General features: G+C 44.5%; 2 protein-coding genes across 5 annotated transcripts in view; both read right to left on the minus strand.

Moving 5' to 3' along the window:
* The window catches only part of LOC124017048 (nuclear receptor subfamily 4 group A member 3-like), a 38,581-nt gene extending 23,806 nt beyond the window's left edge, over positions 1-14,775 (minus strand). Inside the window, exons 1-4 of one of the 4 annotated variants that reach the window (XM_046332409.1) lie at positions 10,690-11,227; positions 9,742-9,894; positions 8,698-8,779; positions 2,860-3,668 (exon numbers count right to left, since the gene is read on the minus strand). In XM_046332409.1, the coding sequence (XP_046188365.1) occupies positions 2,860-3,668; positions 8,698-8,761 (873 nt within the window). In that variant the 5' untranslated portion in view covers positions 8,762-8,779; positions 9,742-9,894; positions 10,690-11,227. Of the gene's footprint in view, positions 1-2,859; positions 3,669-8,697; positions 8,780-9,741; positions 9,895-10,689; positions 11,228-14,398 lie in introns of those variants that run through there. The other 3 variants (XM_046332412.1, XM_046332410.1, XM_046332411.1) reach the window with 3 other exon arrangements.
* Positions 14,776-18,772: 3,997 nt separating this feature from the next.
* On the minus strand, positions 18,773-21,566 carry LOC124017008 (cysteine-rich, acidic integral membrane protein-like). The gene is made up of 6 exons (XM_046332337.1): positions 21,518-21,566; positions 21,199-21,414; positions 19,888-21,095; positions 19,562-19,834; positions 19,144-19,515; positions 18,773-19,087 (listed from the first exon to the last, which is right to left on the minus strand). Exons 1-6 carry the CDS (start codon positions 21,564-21,566, stop codon positions 18,773-18,775), a joined length of 2,433 nt encoding a protein of 810 aa, XP_046188293.1.
* Between the last annotated feature and the right edge of the window lie 2,533 nt (positions 21,567-24,099).

Raw genomic sequence — 24,099 nt, forward strand, 5'->3', positions numbered from 1 at the left:
CTAACATTAGATGGTGGCCATCACCTGCTGATTCCTGTCTCTAATATTAGATGGTGGCCATCACCTGCTGATTCCTGTCTCTAACGTTAGATGGTGGCCATCACCTGCTGATTCCTGTCTCTAACATTAGATGGTGGCCATCACCTGCTGATTCCTGTCTCTAACGTTAGATGGTTGCCATCACCTGCTGATTCCTGTCTCTAACATTAGATGGTGGCCATCACCTGCTGATTCCTGTCTCTAACATTAGATGGTGGCCATCACCTGTTGAGTCCTGTCTCTAATATTAGATGGTGGCCATCACCTGTTGAGTCCTGTCTCTAATATTAGATGGTGGCCATCACCTGTTGAGTCCTGTCTCTAATATTAGATGGTTGCCATCACCTGCTGATTCCTGTCTCTAACATTAGATGGTGGCCATCACCTGTTGAGTCCTATCTCTAACATTAGATGGTGGCCATCACCTGTTGAGTCCTATCTCTAACATTAGATGGTGGCCATCACCTGTTGAGTCCTATCTCTAACATTAGATGGTGGCCATCACCTGTTGAGTCCTATCTCTAACATTAGATGGTGGCCATCACCTGTTGAGTCCTATCTCTAACATTAGACAGTAGTCGGGAAATTAGCAGATGTGGTGAATGTTGTGCAAACGTTGTTAGGAAAATGTTGTGTAAATGTTGTTAGGAAAATGTTGTGTACATGTTGTGTGTTTAATGTTGTGTACATGTTGTGTGTTTGATGTTGTGTAAAGATTGTGTGGTTAATGGCGTGTTTGTTGTTGTATAATGTTGTACAACCTTGTGTATAATGTTGTGTGGCTGTTGTGTGTATAATATTGTGTGGATGTTATGGGGACAATGTTGTGTAGAAGTTGTACAAATGTTTTCTGGCTGTTTACCTTTGACTGTCAGAGCTCTGGAATCACTGAAGTGCAGGATAAACATAAATTGTGTGTGTGTGTGCGCGTGTGCGTGTGCGTGTGTGTGCATCTGTGTGTGCGTGCGTGCGTGCATGCATGTGTGCGTGTGCATGTGTGATGTGGGATGTTGACAGGCTGCGTCTGGGTGCTGAGCTTTGTAGCAGACGCAGAGCCCACGGCATAAAGCCACACACACACACACACACAGCCCCTGGCCTGCAGCCACCAGACGCTACTTTCATTAATTACTAAATAAAAACAAATTGTGAAACTAATTGAAAAGAGGGATAATTCATTTCCACCTACCACAGGCCTCATTCAATTATCTCTATGTACCTTCTGTCCCTTTTATTTCTCTGTCTCTTTCTTTTCTTTCTCCCGTCTCTACTTCTCTCTCTCCTTTTCCATCGAACTAAATGAAACCCACCAGAAAGACCACGTTTTAAAGATGACAGGATGAAATGGGATGGACATTAAATCTTGTATTGGGATGACAAATATTTCATTTTACACGCACATACAAGAAGTGAAATAAGCCCTATGACTAAAAGCAGGCTCCTGAACGATGACATAAGGTACTGAGATGAGTGTGTGTGTGTGGGATGTGTTATATATGACGTGAGATAACTGTTATAAGAGACCGAACGGAAACTGTAGAGGAAGTAAATGTATAATACTGGAGGAATGAATTCTTAACAAACCACATGTCTTTTTATCGCTCTAAAACATTATTAGTTACAGACTTTTCATTTCAACTTGATTTAAACCAGGAAGTTCCATTCAACATTTTCAAGGGAGAAGTTTGAATAGTTACTGTACTTATGCTCAGTGTTACTATATGGATGTGATCCCTCCTCCATGGAGAACCTAGCTGTGGGATTGGGTGAATGATCTAGCTCTCTGGGTTTAGGTGAATATGTTGTTATCCAATTGTCTTGCTACGGTCCTGTTTCTCTCTCTTTCTCTCTTTCTCTACCTGGTTGAAGGGTCTCCCAGCTCATCAGAGAGACTAAGGAAAAGAGAGAGAGATAAAGAGAGAGAGAGAGAGAGAGAGAGAGAGAGAGAGAGAGAGAGAGAGAGAGAGAGAGAGAGAGAGAAAGAGAGATAAAGAGAGAGAGAGAAGAGTATTTCTCTTTCTATCTGTATCTCTCTCTCTCTCTCTCTTCTCTCTCTCTCTTGCTCTCCTTCTCCCTCGCTCTCTCTCTCGCTATCTCTCTCTCTCTCCCTCTTTATCTCTCTCTCTCTCTTTATCTCTCTCTCTCTTTATCTCTCTCTCTCCCTCGCTCTCTCTCTCTCGCTATCTCTCTCTCTCTCTCTCTCTCTCTCTCTCTCTTTCTTTATCTCTCTCTCTCTCTTTATCTCTCTCTCTATCTCTCTCTCTCATGAGATGGACTTTTAGCAGCCACTGTATTTTTCCGAGTGCTTCGTCCATGAAACAACCCTCAGCCCCAGAGTCACACTGAGCCCTCCGCGTAGATGGACCGACATGATGGGAACTGGAGAAATAACAAAATGTCCAGCAACTCCATAATAGAGGCACAGGCGGTTGGTGATCCTCTGTTCCCTCTCCTTATTCGAGATCAGATCCCTCCCAGCTGCATGGGCTCAGTCTCAATCCAGAGGAGATATCGCACCCCGTCGTCATGACACACACACAACCTTTCTGCCCTGCTGGTTGCCTGGGGAGACGACCCTCACAGGCGCCGTGGCAACTCCTCAGACGATTTAGAGAGCACTCAATGAACAACAGAATGAGAGAGAGAAAGAGAGTGAGTGAGAGAGAGAGAGAGAGAGAGAGAGAGAGAGAGAGAGAGAGAGAGAGAGAGAGAGAGAGAGAGAGAGAGAGAGAGAGAGAGAGAGAGAGAGGAGAATAGCATGAGAGATGCTCATGGGGGTGTCATCAGGTGAGTGTGAGGTGGTGTTTCAGGTGGTCTTACCTTGAAGAAGCCTTTGCAGCCCTCGCAGGTGCGTACGCCGTAGTGCTGGCAGGCAGCGTTGTCGCCACACACGGCACAGGTGCCCTCTCCTGGGGGGCCGCGATGGGGGGGGGAGGGCAGGCGGTCCCCCAGCAGAGGGTTACAGGACCCCAGTGCCAGAGATCGGAAGGCCAGTCCTCCCGGGCCCCCCGGACCCCCAACCCCGCGGTGCAGGTGGTACAGGTGCTGTTCCAGGGGTGGGCCGTGGGGGTGAGGGGGCACAGACGAGGACGAGGAAGATGATGAGGAGGAAGAGCGAGGCAGCCCCCCTCCTAGCCCCTCGTACCCCCCACTGTGGGGAGGGGAGTGCTGGTAGAAGTGGGGGAAGCGAGCGGACTTGAGGGGGCCATGGGAGGGGGGCTGCAGGGAGAGGTGGGCGGAGTCATCCCAGAGGAAGGAGGAGCCAGGCTGGGGGGCGAGAGAGGGGGTGGTGGGGGTGGACGGAGGAGACTGTTTAAAGTACATGGAGGAGGAGGGCATGGTGTCAGATTGTAGGTAGGACTCATCCTCCTTCTTGATAAGCGGCCTATGGGAGGGCATCTGGTATAGGCAGGAGGACTTGGGCTCGTAGCTCCCCTCAACAAACACGTTGAAGCTGGGCAGAGAGGTGGTGGCGGCCGCCGAGATCTCACCTCCCCCCAAGTCCAACTTGGTATAGTCCGGGGTCATGAGGTCAGAGCTGTAGCTGTCCCCCTGGTAACCAAAGGACTGGGCGGAGTAGGACGAGCCTGGAGGGGCGGGCCCATACTGTGCCTGCACACATGGCATGTCTACAGAGAAGGATGGGGGGAGAGAGAGAGAGAGAGAGAAAGAGAGAGAGAGAGAGAGAGAGAGAGAGAGAGAGAGAGAGAGAGAGAGAGAGAGAGAGAGAGAGAGAGAGAGAGAGAGAGAGAGAGAGAGAGAGAGAGAGAGAGAGAGTTAGAGGAGGAGGACAGGAGAGAGAGAGTTAGAGAAGGAGGACAGGAGAGATAGAGTTAGAGAGAAAAAGAAAAAGAAAGAAAGAAAGAAAGAAAGAAAGAAAGAAAGAAAGAAAGAAAGAAAGAAAGAAAGAAAGAAAGAAAGAAAGAAAGAAAGAGAGGTTGTTGTAATCAGGTTGTTGTGTTATTTACAGAATTTAAACATCAACATTGTAGTGATAGTGAGAGTGTAAACTTGTGTGTGAGAATGTTGGGGAGGTGATGGTCACAGTTTGGTGCTGAAACCCTGGATCTGCTGGATCTCCTCCCTATTTATGACGTTGATTATTTATGCAGTTAACAGATGTACATAATGCAATAGTATGAAACATGTGAAGAAGATGTTAGTGTGTTGTTAGTGTAATTCCCTTAATATGACACTCATTAGCCAATTAGTCAAGCAAATAAAAACATGTTAGCCAATTGGTGAAGCAGATAAAAACACATTAGCCAATCGGTGAAGCTAAGCTCAGCGGTTCTTGTTCACTCGGCAGGAAACGGAAGAAAACGTTTTGGAATGTACCTTAACTTGTCTGATAACAACTGTCTTTTAAAAAATCATTTCAAAACTTTTTCTTACGTTTTCTCGAACTGAATGAGCCCCAGATTGAATCCCCATCCACTTTGCATTCAACACACCTGGTCATAATCACCCTCAGCTATACATACAACCACACACACAACGCAAACCTCACTCCAGCACAGCTAAACTGTAGGAGCAGTTTGTTAGTGTGTACTGTGTGTGAGTAGCTGTGTGTGTGTGTGTGTGTGTGTGTGTGTGTGTGTGTGTGTGTGTGTGTGTGTGTGTGTGTGTGTGTGTGTGTGTGTGTGTGTGTGTGTGTGTGTGTGTGTGTGCGTGCGTATGTGCGTGCGTGCGTGCGTGCGTGCGTGCGTGCGTGCGTGCGTGCGTGCGCGCCGTGTGTGTGTGTGTCTTTTGCCTTAGTTTATCTATCGTTTGGGGACTAAATCATTAAATGTTAATGGACCCCTCATGGTGCTGGACCCTTACTAACTCTGGCCTCTAAAACAACCAGCCACACACATGTTCTGTCACATACTGCCATGACAAGCTCAAAGATAGGATGGGGAACTGTGAGTGTGCGCGCGTGTGCGTACACAGTGAATCAAGGGAGAGGTTAATTATCATAACGACCTCCGTCTTAGACTGGGGATCACACACACAGCCCACAATGTAACCACAAATTAATAATAACAACAATAATAGTTACGATTTGTATAATAATCATAATAATAATAATAATATACAGTTGAAGTCAGAAGTTTATATACACCTTATCCAAATACATTTAAAATCAGTTTTTCACAATTCCTGACATTTTAATCCTAGTAAGAATTCCCTGTCTTAGGTCAGTTAGGATCACCACCTTATTTTAAGAATGTGTAATGTCAGAATAATAGTAGAGAGAGTGATTTATTTCAGCTTTTATTTCTTTCATCACATTCCCAGTGGGTCAGAAGTTTACATACACTCAATTAGTATTTGGTAGCATTGCCTTTAAATTGTTTATCTTGGGTCAAATGTTTCGGGTAGCCCATGCATTCCTGACAGAGCTGGTGTAACTGAGTCAGGTTTGTAGGCCTCCTTGCTCACACACGCTTTTTCAGTTCTGCCTACACATTTTCTATGGGATTGAGGTCAGGGCTTTGTGATGGCCACTCCAATACCTTGACTTTGTTGTCCTTAGGTCATTTTGCCACAACTTTGGAAGTATGCTTGGGGTCATTGTCCATTTGGAAGAGCCATTTGCGACCAAGCTTAAACTTCCTGACTGATGTCTTGCGATGTTGCTTCAATATATCCACATCATTTTTCTACCTCATGATGCCATCTATTTTGTGAAGTGCACCAGTCCCTCCTGCAGCAAAGCATCCCCACAACATGATGCTGCCCACCTTCACAGTTGGGATGGTGTCTTCAGCTTGCAAGCCCCCCCCCCCTTTTTCCTCCAAACATAACGACGGTCATTATGGCCAAACAGTTATATTTCTGTTTCATCAGACCAGAGGACATTTCTCCAAAAAGTATGATCTTTGTCCCCATGTGTAGTTGCAAACCGTAGTCTGGCTTTTTTTTATGGCGGATTTGGAGCAGTGGCTTCTTCCTTGCTGAGCGGCCTTTCAGGTTATGTTGATATAGGACTCGTTTTACTGTGGATATAGATACTTTTGTACCTGTTTCCTCCAGCATCTTCACAAGGTCCTTTGCTGTTGTTCTGGGATTGATTTGCACTTTTCGCAACAAAGTATGTTCATCTCTATGAGACAGAACACGTCTCCTTCCTGAGAAGTATGATGGCTGTGTGGTCCCATGGTGTTTATAATTGCGTACTATTGTTTGTACAGATGAACGTAGTACCTTCAGGCGTTTGAAAATTGCTCCCAAGGATGAACCAGACTTGTGGAGGTCTACAATTTTTTTTATGAGGGCTGATATCTTTTGATTTTGATGTCAAGTAGAGGCAGAGGCACAGAGTTCGAAGGTAGGCCTTGAAATACATCCACAGGTACACCTCCAATTGACTCAAATTATGTAATTAGCCTATCAGAAGCTTCTAAAGCCATACCACCATTTTCTGGAATTGTCCAAGCTGTTTAAAGGCACAGTCAACTTAGTGTATGTAAATAAGTGAAATAATCTGTCTGTAAGCAATTGTTGGAAAAATTACTTGTGTCATGCACAAAGTAGATGTCCTAACTGACTTGCCAAAACTGTAGTTTGTTAACAAGAAATGTGTGGAGTGGTTGAAAAACGAGTTTTAATGACTCCAACATAAATGTATGTAAACTTCCGTCTTCAACTGTAGTTATCTATTGTTGATCAATATTAAAAACCTGCTTTTGATGGCGAGAAAAACATCTCAAGACATTTTCCACCTCTTTAGAGAGGCCAAGGTGAGCCTGGGCTCTATAATGTATTAGCCTACCTGTGTGTGTGTGTGTGTGTGTGTGTGTGTGTGTGTGTGTGTGTGTGTGTGTGTGTGTGTGTGTGTGTGTGTGTGTGTGTGTGTGTGTGTGTGTGTGTGTGTGTGTGTGTGTGTGTGTGTGTGTGTGTGTGTGTGTGTGTGTGTGTGTGCGCGCCTGCGTGTGTCGTAAGTGCCCAGGGTTTGTGGTGTTTGCTCTTCGCTCTCGAGAAGGGAACTGTCAACAGCGCGCGGTTCCCATTGACGCTCTGCGCGCGCTGTGCCGTAATCGTCTTGTTCCCACGCGTCATATTTATTTAGTAAAATATGTGACTTATCAAGCCTACTACCATCATTTTTCCTGCACGCCTCCTTTCCTCTGCGGACTCTTAACAACTGTGTACATTTGCCCTACGCACACGGCGCAGGCACAAACGTAACTAAATGACATATTTATTACGTCCATTTTGACCAGTGAACACAATATAACTGTACATTTTGGCTACGTGACTTCGCATGTGGGCTCGAAGCCCTGGCATGACTCACACCTTCCAGCGGGAGACACCTATATTAGAGACAGAGATACAGATGTCACCATGGGTGAGCCGCAGGGCTAAAGTGTAACCACGGGGACGCGCGAGAGACACGAGGTCAGGGGGGAGTTTGGAGGTCTGACTCAAACCTTCTCAGAGTGCGCGAGTTCCATCCGTCTGGAAAGGAGTGGGCGAGCACGGCTGCACTCGAGCAACCGCCAGTTTTCTTTTATTTCTATGACGGCCTCGCGAGTGACCCAGGCAGTTGCACTACCCACGCGGAAACAGGCCTACAGGTGTACAGAGATGAAGGAGATGTGTAACTGCCTGTTTCTTCAAGGGGAGAAAGGGAAGAGAGAGAGATGTTTCCTGGGTCTGTCCAACAGTGGGGGAGGGGGGCTGATGTGTTAATTCCAATTGAAATGCTTCCTTATAAGACTATTCCACCTACCTTGCCTGAAGTCAAACGCACACATGCACGTATGGACACACACCCATTCACACACATAGTGATGATATAAACACAACCTAACTGATGTGTGTACCTTCTCCTCACCGTGCCCCTATGCACATACATCTACTTCTGAGTAAACACACGCACACATATACACACACACACACACACACACACACACACACACACACACACACACACACACACACACACACACACACACACACACACACACACACACACACGCACACGCACACGCACACGCACACGCACACACACACACACACACACACACACATATTCAGACAATGCAGTGTCATGTTAAAACCAAGCCAGAAGCACTCTAATGACACCAGATTATATCCCAAAAACCGAAAACACCCTTTTCATTCAAACACCACGACCTCCACCTGACAGCAAGTTTGTGCGTGTGTGAGTGTGTATGTGTCAGTGGAGAATGTGTGTATGCTTGTGTGTACAACATGCATGAGTATTTGAGTGCATGCATTTGTGAGTGTGTGCTTAAGCTACATGTGTGTTAAACAGTGAGGGTTCAGGACAGACAAGCCAGGCAGATAAATGCTACCAGCTCTCAGAATCTCACGACGGAATTAGACGTTCATCCACATACTGGAATGTCAAATGTCGAAGTTGTTCCAAACTTCAAATTTCGTGTGTTTAAGGTTAAGATTAGACAATAACTCCGAAATGTTCAATTTAGGGTAAAGTTCAGACATGAACTTCGAATGGTTAAGGTTTGGGATAGGCTTAAAACAAACATATCACAAACAACTTCCAGGTCATCTCCCCACTTGCACAGACATGGATGGAAGTTGAATACTGAATCGTATAACGGGTGACCTGGCTGGATAAGCGTGTGTGTGTGTGCACGTGTACGTGTGTGGTATGACGATCAGAGAGAAGCAGTCTCTAACCTCGAGGTGTGCATTTCAACTGGACACAATGCATCCGTTCCAAAAACTGAGCGTGCTTGTTCATTGTCAGAATGCCATAGATCTAACAAACAAGACATGAAGTGCATAAGTAAAAACATAATACATTATATCGATCAAGGAAACATTCAGAAGTTGTAAAACATTTTTATATATATATATATATATTAAAGTTTTAATGGACTCATATGGGCAGACTTGATAATTCTACCTAAATATTACAGTCAAAACACACGCACACGCGCAGATTGAAACAGATTGACAGCAGACAGCGATAAAACATTCGATCTAAATCTTATTTTGTGTGTTGGTTTTTGTACCAGTATGTAAACTTGATCTAAATACAGGTATGATGCAGAAACCCAGAACGGGGTTTTGTCCTAGAGGCTGTGGTCGCCTCTAACCGCAGGCTCGAGGGCCCCATGTGTCCCTATACCGGCGGGACAGACTACCTTTATCACCTTAATCTATCAGGAGAAAATACATGTGCTTTTAAATTAGGCTACTTTATTTTGGCCTTGAAGGTTTAATACGTTTAACCTCATTAAGTTCATTAAGCAGATCGATATCTACAGATTTGACTAATTCGATTTTTTGGTCCTGCTTTTAAAGTCGGTGTGTCTCGTTTCAGAAGACTATTTCCGTCCCCATATCTATAGATGGAAATGTCAACTCGCGCGCACTCACTGACACAACACGCGTAGAATTATAAATCAGAACTGACTTGGAATATATTAAATTACAATTTAGACCATTCAATATCGGTTAAATTAAAATAATACATCATGTTGTTGGTCTAAACTATATGGTTTGTTATATAAACATTTCTAAATATATAGGCCTAATATTGTACTTAATAAAATAAACGCACTATAGACCTAGCGTGAGACACGGCTGACTGAATGAAGAAACACATGGCAGAATAATAGTTTGAAATCTACACGTGCATTTGAAACAGGTTTTAAAAGCACCAACTCAGGACAGGTGCGACGACGACCCGGGCCTGTTCCCGGTGTTTTTCAGTACCTGGTGTGAAAGCCTCGCGCTGAATTGTGTTCTGTGTGGGGGGCTGGGGACTGATGCGACTGTGGTGGGGGACCGGGAGCGGGGAGTACTCGAAGGGACTGTCCGGTAGCCGGGACTCTGAGCTCGGCTGGGCGCGCTCTTCCGAACCCGGGTCTGGAGGAAAGAAACACCGGGTCACAACCAGAGACATGGGAACTCCCAAAGCACACCGAAACGGATGACATAGTTTACTGCACAAATACAATACATTCAGAAAGAGCGGAATAAAGTCGCACAGAATATAGCCTACACAGATTACCCGGATGGAACAAAACGCACAGAAATGAACAGAAAACCAGCAGGCGTAGAGGTGTGATACAGAAAGAGAGATCCACAGACATGCGACAGAAGATTGGAGGAATATACATTATTATAAGTACAATTATAATTTAGCAATAAGAAAATCTGCAAGCATCCCATAGCGCTGATGGAATGAATACTTGAATACCAAATACAGAAGTGAACAGATATTATCTATAACCTCTCTATAAAATTTAGCCTACAACACAGAAATAGAGCAATCATTTTGAATTCCAATGTTAACTCTTATAAAAGTAAAATATTGAAGATTGATGAGAATAGACTAAAATAATAAAGACTAAAAGAAAAACTAGAATCACTTCACCTGCGAGCAGCATAAAAATAATATCTATATCTAACAATGATCTATATCGTGAAATATATGCATCTATTCAATTATCATATTAAAACTTTTTCAAACAAACAATAATATTAAATGAAACTAGTTATTTGCAATTCATAAAACAAGTGTCTTCAAAAGAGCATGGCTATCATTTTGTTAAAATTGCCAGTGGTTCTTTCCCGCACTAGTCTGAGGCTCATGCACTACAGAGCTCAGGGTTCAAATGGGTTCGTTATTAGAAAGAGAAAATAGGTTACAATATCCACCTGAGTAAGTTATGAATCTCAGAACCGAAACCTCTCCGCTCCCAGTGCGTCTTGCTGCCAGCCAGAGCACAGCTCACCGCAGACAAGAGATTTCACAGCGCCTAGCGCCCCCTCTCTGCAGCACTCACCTACAAACACGGACCCATACCCGGACTAATTCTCTCCACTATACCGGGGACCAGTCCTCCATCTCCGGACTCATTCTCTGAACCGTCCCGGTCGGGAGACATGCAGTCTGTTTGGAGATCACTGAACAGTTGAACTCTGTTTGGATAGGTTCTTAACATTATCACGTTTCCAATAGGTCTGCGGGCTGAACAAATCTGAAACTATAGCCTAGGGATCTAACAGGTTTTTTGTTGTTGCTTTGTCTGACATGTTTCTATGCCTATTATTCACTCAATGTCTGGAGAATGAGTTAGGCTCAATTATAACATGAACCTCACCAGGATACAGACAGTCGCTTCTCTCACATTCTCAATCTCTACCACACCAGAATGCTTGGCTAATCAGGAGAGGAAATGTCATATTCTGTCTCAATTGTTTATACTTCATAGACGTGGAGGTCATTGTATTCAATTACATGATTTGTTATTTGTTTTGTAATTCAGTGTGCTGTGGTAATATATCATATTGAATCGGTGTCAGACCGAAATAGAGCAAATAGCCTGTAACGCTTTTGAGAGCAAAAAGGCTATATGCATTTTACGCTTTTTAAAATAGCCCATTTTTTTAAAACAAAAAAGTGTTAACCTTTATTTAACCAAGAAAAGCCCATTGAGACCCATAGTCTATTTTTCAAGGGAGACCTGACAAGAAGGCAGCAACAATCAATACATTATAGAATTTAGACATACAACAATACAATACAATTCAACAACATAATCCAGATTTTAAAAAGCATTTACACTCCTCTGTAACAGTCTCCCATCAACATACAGAGATATGTAGACAAAAGGGCTACGAAAAAAGCTACAATTGCACTGGTCTGTGTGTGTCCATAATGTGAACACAGGGCAGAAGGGTCTCCTCTCTCTGTTTCTCTCTCGAGCCTGCCGGTGGGTGCTGGGCCGAGCGCCCCGGTATCCTAGAGAACAGCGAAAGAGCCGTGAAGCACGCGCCCCAAAGCGCCGGTATAGCCCCCCACGCCAATAAGCCAGTCAGCGCGAGGCTTCCAGCAAACACAGAGAGAAAAGAGAAGAGATAAAGGAGGACTGGAGAAATATACAAGTACAGTAAATTAGCCCTGAGGAGCGAAGCTGTCAAAAAGCAAAAAGAAGAGACGGTGTGTGTGTGCGTGTGTGTGTGTGTGTGTGTGTGTGTGTGTGTGTGTGTGTGTGTGTGTGTGTGTGTGTGTGTGTGTGTGTGTGTGTGTGTGTGTGTGTGTGTGTGTGTGTGTGTGTGTGTGTGTGTGTGTGTGTGTGTGTGTGTGTGTGTGTGTGTGTGTGTGTGTGTATGCCTGTGTCTGTCTACACACCCAAAACCAATTTTAACCGCCTGAGAGAAACTCATACCACACATCTCATTGTGAAAGATACAAATTCTGGCCTTCAAAGAAATGATATGGACCAGAGACTGCTGTGTGAATAGGAGATGCAAAAGTTTAGGTGGATATATTTGAGAATCTGACTGATTCCTTAAATGTAAAAAAAAAAGTAGGGTATTGGTCTGGGGGTCCAACCTGGTCTCAGAGCATATAGTTTTATTCTGTAGTAAATCTGAGGCACTCCATTTAGTATGATATGTTACGTTGCAAATGGTATTAATTTCAGGATGTCCATCATACATTTCTTATGATATGTTATGAATCGCAAGTGTCCTACAGTGTGTTACGAATTTGCAAAACATACAATAAGTTATGATTTTGCAAAATGTATGATATGTTACGAATTCCAATTTGTTGTGGCTAAAGTTAGCTAGGTGGCTAATGCTAACATTAGCTAGTTGGCTAGCGTTGGGTAGGCTAAGGGTTAGGGGTTAAGGTTAAGGTTAAGATTAGGAGTTAGGCTAAAGGGTTAAGGTTATGGGATGGGTTAGCTACAGGATTCATGTTAGATTTAGGGTTAGGAAAAGAGTTAGCTAACATGCCAAAGATTTGCAAAGTAGCTAAAAAGTATTAAGTAGTAGGAAAGTTGCTATTTAGCTAAAATACTAAAGTTGTCCATGATGAGATTGGAACACTTTGGGTTGCTAGACATTTACATTATACCCCCACCCATCCACCCTGACCACCTTTAGTTTTTTCCTTAAGTAACCAATGGCCTTATGTAACTATACCAAACATAATGGGGAGGCAGGGTAGCCTAGTGGTTAGAGTGTTGGACTAGTAACTGGATGGTTGCAAGTTCAAACTCCCGAGCTGACAAGGTACACATCTGTTGTTCTGCCCCTGAACAGGCCATCATTGAAAATAATAATTTGTTCCTAACTGACTTGCCTAGTTAAATAAAGGTTAAAAGATATATATATATATAAACATGTCATACTAATTTGAGTGTCCTGAATGTACATCTACTATGGTATGTCTAGTGTATGATACCAGATTGGGTGGTCAGACCAACCTTAAGCCTCACTTGGAGTCATGGACCTCCTTGCTCCAGGATGACATTTAGGTCAAGATCCACGTTCAATGGCAGTAACTTCAACTTCAGAAAGAGGCAAGGCTATAGATCAAACATTATTTATGTCAATATTTGTTTCCCCTGATCATGTGAGCAATGACAGGCCTGTCTTATTCAGAAAAGCCACATGCTACACACAGACAGACATTTAGAGAGACAGTCAGAAATACCAGCTGTACTAGTGTTTATAAAACAATAGGTTTTATTTTGTAGGTATATAAGCACACTGTTTGTTCTAAACTATGAGAAACCTACCTGTTGGGATAAATGATGTCAACATAAATCATTTGAAATTAAACTAAAGCTGCCTGCACGTTCTTCTGCAACTTGCAGTCAGATTTATTTCAATAATATAAAATCGTCTCGTGAAAAACTCTCATATGTAAGATGTCTGTACTATCGGCCCAGGGCTAATATTCACCCAGCACACAGACCAACAAGCTCTCAGGGTTTTACCAATTCAACTATTCCCGTATAGCCGGGAATGAAAGGCGAGGTATTAGTCTGACACGCTCACTCACACACGTACAGCAAACTATGTGTTTTGTTTTATAACTATTGCAAAGGCATCAAACATGATGTCCACATAAAGCTGAATTAATACACAATCGTGTCCTTTATAACAGTGGAGATAATAAGAGCCTTGATGTCAGCCCTCCTCTACTCTCAGCCTGTCTGACTGTCTGTGTTCTTCACTCAGCTCCATTAGTGCCTAATACTGCCTATGTCTCCCACTTCATTGTCTGACTGAGAGGCATCCATTTCCATGACAACCACAAAGAATATGATACCTTCCTTCAGCAAATTAAATTCAAATTCGGTTCCATCTGCCCTCGGTGTGACCAAACACACACACCTAGGCTCCCGAGCTCACGAGTTTGCCAAATCAACAGGTCATCATGCACGAGAAAGTTAAAGACAGCGCTCTTGTTTTAACAATATAACAATCCGGTGTGCAGGGGAACCTACAACTAATTATGTTTCTCTATGAGACCAATAGTCTAGTAGCCTAATGTAATAATTAATTAAGTGGTCTTTAGAATATGAGAGAAAGTCATTTATTCCCAGAAGTATAGACAATAACTTACTTGTTTGCTGTAGCGGTTCCGTCTTTACATGTGTTATTAACCCAACATAAAGTCTCCTGTATAGATCCAGAATAATTACAAAAATTACCAAAGCTGCTGAAAAGTAACACGTATATTTGCAGAACTCGTTGAGGATGAAGCGACAGAAGAAAAAAAAAGGTATTCTTTCTTTTTGTTTTTCCTTTAATTATTCTAAAGGAAAGTAGGCTAGAATATAGTCCGATGTGTGTTTTAAAAGTGTGTTTCAGAGTGATCCTGTGTATTGTGCCAGTGATGATGCGCGCAGAAGTAAAGCCGTAGTGCGGGATTGTTTATGTGCGCGGTCTGAGGGAGAAAGTCTAATACAGCATTTATGTGAGTCTGCCTCCTCATAGAGCGCCTGGTATGCGCTACGTCAATGTGACGCCATGGGAGAGGTGACGTCACTCACTGTAGCGCTCCCTCGGCCCGGCCTCACAGTACAGTACTAGACACATAAGCCCCGCACGCTGTGTGCCAGAAAAAGAGCGAGAGGGAGAGAGAGAGATGGATGGTTGAGTGAGTGAGTGAGAGCGAGTTGATCTTATGATTTCACGAATGAATAGTTTCAGAAATGCCCAGGCGAGGGCGAGCAAGTGTCTACTGTACATGTAGTTTTTTCCATTACATTCTGGTAGTTGCACATTCATTTCCGGGATCTGAAACCGTTTTTTATTAAGCATTTTCCACCATAATAGTTTACATATCATCTATTAATTTGTCATTTTTGTATTTTATTTTTTAAACCTTATTTTATCAGGTAAGATGACTGAGAACACATTCTCATTTACAACAAGGACCTGGGTAATAGTTACAGGGGAAGGAGGGAGGATGAATGAGCCAACTGTTCATAACAGTCTGTAAATAGGCTACTCCATTATGTAAGCCTATCAAACTATTTCAGCTCTTTAATCTAGACCACCCTGTCACACAACATCATCAGCCACATATGTCAAGTGGGTATCATTTTTAAGAATAATATTTTTTCCTCTTATGAAGTGCAAATAACTGAGCATTAAACAAATGAAATCAGTAACCTAATGAACATCAGCATGCAAATGGAATTATGTTGTTTGATGTGACACATACTCAAGAGCTCATACAGAGCCCACTGATGATGAGAAGTTTGATGAGTACAGCAAACATAGGATACGCCTGTTTGCATTTCACTTCACACACAATGAAAACCTTGTTTTACCTATCCAATCCAGTCAGTGTTGACCTAATAGGAAAGACGGAGTGCTCCTGCAGGAACCGCATCACTGGAGAAGGGGGGGGGGGGGGGGCAGAGTTTCTCAGGTAATCCCCCAGGCCTGTTGATATATAGAGATATAGAGATATTATTATTATTATATAAATAGAGATAACTTGAACATGAACCCAAATACATCACTGGCCTAAAGGCTAAAGGAAGGTCTCCGTATTGACTGATTGCCCTCTCCCCTCCACATTCCACTTCTTCACCCCTCCAACTCTTCTCTCCACATTCCACCTGTCCTCCTCTCCTCTCCTCCTCTCCTCCACATTACACCTTCACCTTTCTTCAACATGTCTTTTCCACCTGACCCCTCTACCTTTCCTCCTCACCACCTCTCCCCTCAACCCTCCAACTCTCCTTCACACCTCTCCACCTCTCCGGCTCACCCCTCCACCTTACCTCCTCACCCCTCCACCTCTCCCCCACACTTCTCCATCTCCATTCTCCAATTGCCTTTTCCATGGAATAGAACTGCCTCTCCACTCACATTCTCTGTTCTGATATCTGTTTCATTAAACCTCAAGTCTGTCAGGCTTTTAACAACCTGTGAAACAACAACCTGTTAAAAACATGTCCAAGTTAACTTCAATACATGTTACACTGTGCTTACAGGAATAATTACACTGTAATAAGGGCGCAGTAATGTAATGTAATCTAATATTTTTATTGGCACTGATCATTTAATAAGAAAATAGCCTACTGTACAAATACTGTATAATGATTTTGTGTGACACTTCCCATGAAAGAGCCAAGTCTGTGTGTGTAGTGGTTATTCTAGATTAGTCTCGGCGCAGCCATCAAACTCAACAATAAATGAGGCAGCTGGAGCCACTGAGAACAGTAAATCAACGACAGCCAATCACTAGACGCGTATTTCTTGGCCACGTTCTCATCCTGGCCAATGATCAGCCCCCGGAGGCGGGGTCAGGGCTTGACGCACTGAAGCGCGTGATTGACGCAAGCGCTGTAGCTAAATTTAGATGCTGGCGCTGCGGCTGTGTGAGATAGTAGAGGGCCCAATTCATTGTGCCGGGGCGAGACCGACTATTTTAGAGATGTGATTGTGATCCAGCCAAGCCAAATATAGTCGTGGACAGGTATTTTTAGCGGAAAGCGTGTCCCTGTTTCTACTTGGCAGAGGACAACCTGTCGATATCCCTGATCTGGCTACTACGGTACATGGGTACCTGGAAGCGATTGAGATATGTTGGCTAACTAAATTAGCAGTGTAGGAAACAAATGTTGGCGAGTTAATTAAGCCGGGGATAGTGTTACAGTCAGGTGACCGTCGGGATGAAAGAGCTAAAAGTAGATGGTTTATCAGAGTCGTGCTGTGCGCAACTGGAGCGCATTAGCCAGTTCTCTCCAGTCCAGTTTACGGGTTTATATCCAAGCGGGAGGATAGTTTTGAGAGACGGGGAATATCTCACTAGACCCGAGGCTAACCCTTTTCCGGCAGGTTTGTGAGTTTCTGTAGCTTTCAGCTAACATAAACTAGGCTACGTATGAAGGCAAAATCCGTTGTATTGGGGATACAATTTATGTAAACCTCAAACGAAGTAAACTGGAATAACACGCAATTTAAGCAAGCTTCACATGTGGACTAAAAACAACGATGGAATAGAACTGCCCTCATTTGGCAAGGCATCGGAGCGCAGAGGTGGAGATCACAGGGGAATCCCCCGCTCTCGGCTTGAAATCCCTCTAACACAAGTACCCGAGCGCGCGCTGGACCCAGTGAACCTGTGTGATCCGACGCGCGTGCGCGGGAATAGCCTGTTCGGGTTTGGCCTACACCGGCCAAACCCGAACGATGCAGGGCCAATTGTGCGCTGCCCTATGGGACTCCCAATCACGGCTGGATGTGATACAGCCTGGATTCTAACCAAGGTTTCTTTAATGACGCCTCAAGCACTGAGATGCAGTGCCTTAGATCGCTGCCCACTCGGGAGCCCCATATAAAAAGGATGTAATGGTTGACTATCTGTGAATGTATCTAATAATAACACATACTGTACCTACTGACCCACACACTGACTTGCTCCTCCAAAGCAACGTTTCCAATAAAGCATGCAGCATCAGATCCCTTGCTCTGAGACCATCTGCATGTTGCAGAATGAAGACAGAACATTGAGATAAATAATTCCTGCATTTTAGACCAGCCATAGGTCTACACTTGTATACCACAATTATAGTCTCAACACAGTCTCTAAACATGTGAAGGCAGTGTTTATTTTAGCCAAAACGTAGACCACATATTCATTATTTAGAAAAGGTCTAATCACAGCCATATAATATTATTGGAGATAGGCCTGGATTTATTAGTTTCATGTGCAAATGTAACGGATGTGAAACAGCTAGCTTAGTTAGCGGTGTGCGCTAAATAGCGTTTCAATCGGTGACGTTACTTGCTCTGAGACCTTGAAGTAGTAGTTCCCCTTGCTTTGCAAGGGCCGCGGCTTTTGTGGAGCGATGGGTAACGATGCTTCGTGGGTGACTGTTGTCGATGTGTGCAGAAGGTCCCTGGTTCGCGCCCGGGTATGGGCGAGGGGACGGTTTAAAATCATACTGTTACACAATGCTCTGTAATGTTAATTATGACAAATTAAGAGGAACCTTCTGTCAATTATGGATATAGGTCTATTTGGGAAACAGGTAGGCCTACACAGTCATTTCAGCGTGACTAAATCACAACAGTAGAAGATCAGTAGGAGTATTGATCTACTGTTGTGATTTAGACCTCTTATTGATTAATTCATTAAATAATCAATAAGAGGTCTAAATGTGGGATAGGTTTATTTCTGCCCCCCACACATTCTCACCCACACATGTACCCCTCACCCTGATCTGGGGTTTCCCTCTGTGGAGTTAACAGACCTATGTGTGTGTTTGTTTGGCCGCTGCATCTGCTGCTCTGATCTTATAGTTGTGACATATTAGCCCAGGTTTCCTTTCTGGTTGTAGACCTCATCCTGCCATATTAGCCTGCTATTCTCTTCCAACAAACAAACGGAAGAGATTAGGATTATAGTCCAGCCTTGACGATAGGTTATAACTCTGCCTCATGACAGACGTATGACGTATGTGTGTATGTAGTCTCAAGCCTTGTCTTGGTAGTCTATGGTCTGGTGGTCTCCAGCCTTGCCTTGGTAGTCTATGGTCTGGTGGTCTCCAGCCTTGTCTTGGTAGTCTATGGTCTGGTAGTCTCCAGCCTTGTCTTGGTAGTCTATGGTCTGGTGGTCTCCAGCCTTGCTTTGGTAGTTTATGGTCTGGTGGTCTCCAGCCTTGCTTTGGTAGTCTATGGTCTTGTAGTCTCCAGCCTTGTCTTGGTAGTCTATGGTCTGGTGGTCTCCAGCCTTGCTTTGGTAGTTTATGGTCTGGTGGTCTCCAGCCTTGCCTTGGTAGTCTATGGTCTGGTAGTTTCCAGCCTTGCATTGGTAGTCTATGGTCTGCTAGTCTCCAGCCTTGCCTTGGTATCTATGTTCTGGTAGTCTCCAGCCTTGCCTTGGTAGTCTATGGTCTGGTAGTCTCCAGCCTTGCCTTGGTAGTCTATGGTCTGGTAGTTTCCAGCCTTGCCTTTGTAGTCTATCGTCTGGCAGTCTCCAGTCTTTCCTTGGTAGTCTATGGTCTGGTAGTCTCCAGCCTTGCCTTGGTAGTCTATGGTCTGGCAGTCTCCAGCCTTCACCTGGTAGTCTATGGTCTTGTAGTCTCCAGCCTTGCTTTGGTAGTTTATGGTCTGGTGGTCTCCAACCTTGCCTTGGTAGTCTATGGTCTGGTAGTCAGCCTTGCATTGGTAGTCTATGGTCTGGTAGTCTCCAGCCTTGCCTTGGTAGTCTATGTTCTGGTAGTCTCCAGCCTTGGTAGTCTATGGTCTGGTAGTCTCCAGCCTTGTCTTGGTAGTCTATGGTCTGGTAGTCTCCAGCCTTGTCTTGGTAGTCTATGGTCTGGTGGTCTCCAGCCTTGCTTTGGTAGTTTATGGTCTGGTGGTCTCCAGCCTTGCTTTGGTAGTCTATGGTCTTGTAGTCTCCAGCCTTGTCTTGGTAGTCTATGGTCTGGTGGTCTCCAGCCTTGCTTTGGTAGTTTATGGTCTGGTGGTCTCCAGCCTTGCCTTGGTAGTCTATGGTCTGGTAGTTTCCAGCCTTGCCTTGGTAGTCTATGGTCTGGTAGTCAGCCTTGCATTGGTAGTCTATGGTCTGCTAGTCTCCAGCCTTGCCTTGGTATCTATGTTCTGGTAGTCTCCAGCCTTGCCTTGGTAGTCTATGGTCTGGCAGTCTCCAGCCTTGCCTTGGTAGTCTATGGTCTTGTAGTCTCCAGCCTTGCTTTGGTAGTTTATGGTCTGGTGGTCTCCAGCCTTGCCTTGGTAGTCTATGGTCTGGTAGTCAGCCTTGCATTGGTAGTCTATGGTCTGGTAGTCTCCAGCCTTGCCTTGGTAGTCTATGGTCTGGTAGTCAGCCTTGCATTGGTAGTCTATGGTCTGGTAGTCTCCAGCCTTGCCTTGGTAGTCTATGTTCTGGTAGTCTCCAGCCTTGCCTTGGTAGTCTATGTTCTGGTAGTCTCCAGCCTTGCCTTGGTAGTCTATGGTCTGGTAGTCAGCCTTGCATTGGTAGTCTATGGTCTGGTAGTCTCCAGCCTTGCCTTGGTAGTCTATGTTCTGGTAGTCTCCAGCCTTGCCTTGGTAGTCTATGGTCTGGTAGTCAGCCTTGCATTGGTAGTCTATGTTCTGGTAGTCTCCAGTCTTGTCTTCGTAGTCTATGGTCTGGTAGTCTCCAGTCTTGCCTTGGTAGTCTATGGTCTGGTAGTCTCCAGCCTTGCCTTGGTAGTCTATGGTCTGGTAGTTTCCAGCCTTGCCTTTGTAGTCTATCGTCTGGCAGTCTCCAGTCTTTCCTTGGTAGTCTATGGTCTGGTAGTCTCCAGCCTTGCCTTGGTAGTCTATGGTCTGGCAGTCTCCAGCCTTCACCTGGTAGTCTATGGTCTTGTAGTCTCCAGCCTTGCTTTGGTAGTTTATGGTCTGGTGGTCTCCAACCTTGCTTTGGTAGTCTATGGTCTGGTAGTCAGCCTTGCATTGGTAGTCTATGGTCTGGTAGTCTCCAGCCTTGCCTTGGTAGTCTATGTTCTGGTAGTCTCCAGTCTTGCCTTGGTAGTCTATGTTCTGGTAGTCTCCAGCCTTGCCTTGGTAGTCTATGGTCTGGTAGTCTCCAGCCTTGCCTTGGTAGTCTATGGTCTGGTAGTTTCCAGCCTTGCCTTTGTAGTCTATCGTCTGGCAGTCTCCAGCCTTTCCTTGGTAGTCTATGGTCTTGTAGTCTCCAGCCTTGCTTTGGTAGTCTATGGTCTGGTAGTCTCCAGCCTTGCCTTGGTAGTCTATGTTCTGGTAGTTTCCAGCCTTGCCTTGGTAGTCTATGGTCTGGTAGTCTCCAGCCTTGCCTTGGTAGTATATGGTCTGGTTGTCTTCAGCCTTGGTAGTCTATGGTCTGGTGGTCTCCAGCCTTGTCTTGGTAGTCTATGGTCTGGTGGTCTCCAGCCTTGCCTTGGTAGTCTATGGTCTGGTAGTTTCCAGCCTTGCCTTTGTAGTCTATCGTCTGGCAGTCTCCAGCCTTTCCTTGGTAGTCTATGGTCTTGTGGTCTCCAGCCTTGCTTTGGTAGTCTATGGTCTGGTAGTCTCCAGCCTTGCCTTGGTAGTCTATGTTCTGGTAGTTTCCAGCCTTGCCTTGGTAGTCTATGGTCTGGTAGTCTCCAGCCTTGCCTTGGTAGTATATGGTCTGGTTGTCTTCAGCCTTGGTAGTCTATGGTCTGGTGGTCTCCAGCCTTGTCTTGGTAGTCTATGTTCTGGTAGTCTCCAGCCTTGCCTTGGTAGTCTATGGTCTGGTAGTCTCCAGCTGTGCCTTGGTAGTCCATGGTCTGGTAGTCTCCAGCTTTGCCTTGGTAGTCTATGGTCTGGTAGTCTCCAGCCTTGGTAGTCTATGGTCTGGTAGTCTCCAGCCTTGCCTTGGTAGTCTGTAGTCTCCAGCCTTACTTTGGGGAACTAAGGGCTGTGCTGGGTTGACACTATTGAATAAGAGGAATGGATGAACAGAGACAGAGAGGAACAGAGGAAGGCTTTTAACTGTGTGTCACTAAATCTCTTCCTACGTCAGAGGGGGGTCACTGGTGTAATGGCAGGCTACTGAATGGGAGCATTCTTCCCCTTTGCCCAGTCGCACACACACACACACACACACACACACACACACACACACACACACACACACACACACACACACACACACACACACACACACACACACACACACACACACACACACACACACACACACACACACACACACACACACACACACACACACACACACACACAGTTCGAACACACACACGCATGCACACATGCTTGCAAGCATGCACATGCACTCTCACATACTCACGCATGCACACACACAGTTACATGCACACACTCACTCTCCCAGTTACACCGGGAGATTCCCTGGGGTAGCCCCCTCGTGGAGTAACACATACTCTATAGCTCCACCCATACTCTCCCAAGTGGTGCAGCGGTCTAAGGCACTGTGTCTCACTGCTAGAGCCGTTACTACAGACCCTGGTTCGATTCCAGGCTGTATCACAAACGGCCGTGATTGGGAATCCCAAAGGGCGGTGCGCATTTGTCCAGGTTTGGCCGGAGTAGGCCGTCATTGTAAATAAGAATTTGTTCTTAACTGACTTGCCTAGTTAAATACCTTTAAAAAATAAAAGGCGGTCTATATCCACTATAAGCAGTGATTCCTCTAGACAGAGTGCACTGTTTGGTAGTTATTCAGTAGTGTGGAAGAGCAGGTCAGGACACCAGAAACACTGGGTCTTCTGAAGTATGTGTGGACCTACTGATCTTTCATATTACTACATGGTTCAACTCTGACATCATCATCCAGGTGATCTGACTCTATTCTGTAGTTTTCCTTTGCTATGCATGCGTGGGTGGATATGAGTGTGACAGTTTGTGTGTGTGTATGAGAGATTTACTGCCTCTGTAACTCTGTAATTAGCGTTTATACTGTGCGCAGCACCTTTACTGTAATCTGATTCTCCTGCGGTGGTGGTGTTGAACGGAGGCAGATCTGGCACTGTACAGGCGTGGGTGGCATCAACATTCTACAGCCATGCTGCTACTGCTGTGGCTACTGCTGCGGCTACTGCTGCTGATGTTACGTGTGTACCGCAACGTAGCCGGGGTGGGTTGGATGGGCTTACCTGTGAGGTGGTTGATTGGGAGGTGATCCGTGTGTTGAGGAGGGTTATGCCCAATCTGTTATTTAGTGCTTTATTATTGGGTAAGCATAATAAGCCGCCTCAGTAGCCTATTTCCAGCCATAGGTGGTAATATCTCTCTAGGAGCTGATCTGTCGTCAGTGTACATTTACATTTAAGTCATTTAGCAGACGCTCTTATCCAGAGCGACTTACAAATTGGTGCATTCACCTTATGACATCCAGTATAATTTTTGGAATAATTTTGTTATGGTAAGAGAGCAGAGCTGCTTTTCTGTCGTTCCCATCAGTATCGACACATGGTCTAACGACATGCTTAGCGAACTCTCTCTATTTGTGCTTGTTTGGGAAATCATTGTAAAGCTTAAGTTACATTTCACCTGGGTAATGAGGCCCACTGGGCACAGACGTCAGTTCAACGTGTAGGTTTGATTTCCATTTGGTTGAGTTGTCAACTAACGTGAATTCAACGTGAAATCAACAAAAAATGTCACAAAGTTACTGGATTTAGGTTAAAAAAGTTTGATGAAAATAAGATGAAAGTCCAGGAAGTTGATGGCTTTTTTCCCAAATCCAATCAGTTTTCCTTGTTGATTCAATGTCGTCACATTGAATGTTTTGGTTGAAATGACATGGAGAAAAACGTTGATTCAACTAGTTTTTGCCCAGTGGCCTGTTCTATATTTTTTTGTGGTCCACTTAAAGGATTGCTATAAATTGTGAGCTATTCTTTTTCTTTTTCCTATTGCCATTATTTTTTCCCCCCACGTTAATTTCATAACCTAAGATTTTCTGTATTCTGAAAATATATTTAGCAAAGGGGCCATTATAAAGTTTTCAATATTGGTCAGGTACATCAGGAGAGCATCTGCAAATAAGTTTGGTTTATATTCATGTTTACATTTGACATTTGAGTCCTGTCTAATTATTTTTGCAAGCCATTCAATTGACAGTGCAAACAGCAGGGGAGAGAGAGGACATCCCTGTCTTTTGCCCCTTTCTAAAGAAATTTAATCAGATCATGTATTATTCGTGTATATTTTGCTTTAGGATATTTATACAATATTTTTGATTAAATGTTTTATTTCAGCTGGAATGTTGAAAGCTTCCAAAGTTTTGAATATAAAAGGCCATTCAAGACTATTGAAAGCCTTTTCGGCATCAACAGC

Source organism: Oncorhynchus gorbuscha, unplaced genomic scaffold (genome assembly GCF_021184085.1).
Source record: "Oncorhynchus gorbuscha isolate QuinsamMale2020 ecotype Even-year unplaced genomic scaffold, OgorEven_v1.0 Un_scaffold_141:::fragment_3, whole genome shotgun sequence".
In the NCBI taxonomy this organism is placed as follows: domain Eukaryota; kingdom Metazoa; phylum Chordata; class Actinopteri; order Salmoniformes; family Salmonidae; genus Oncorhynchus; species Oncorhynchus gorbuscha.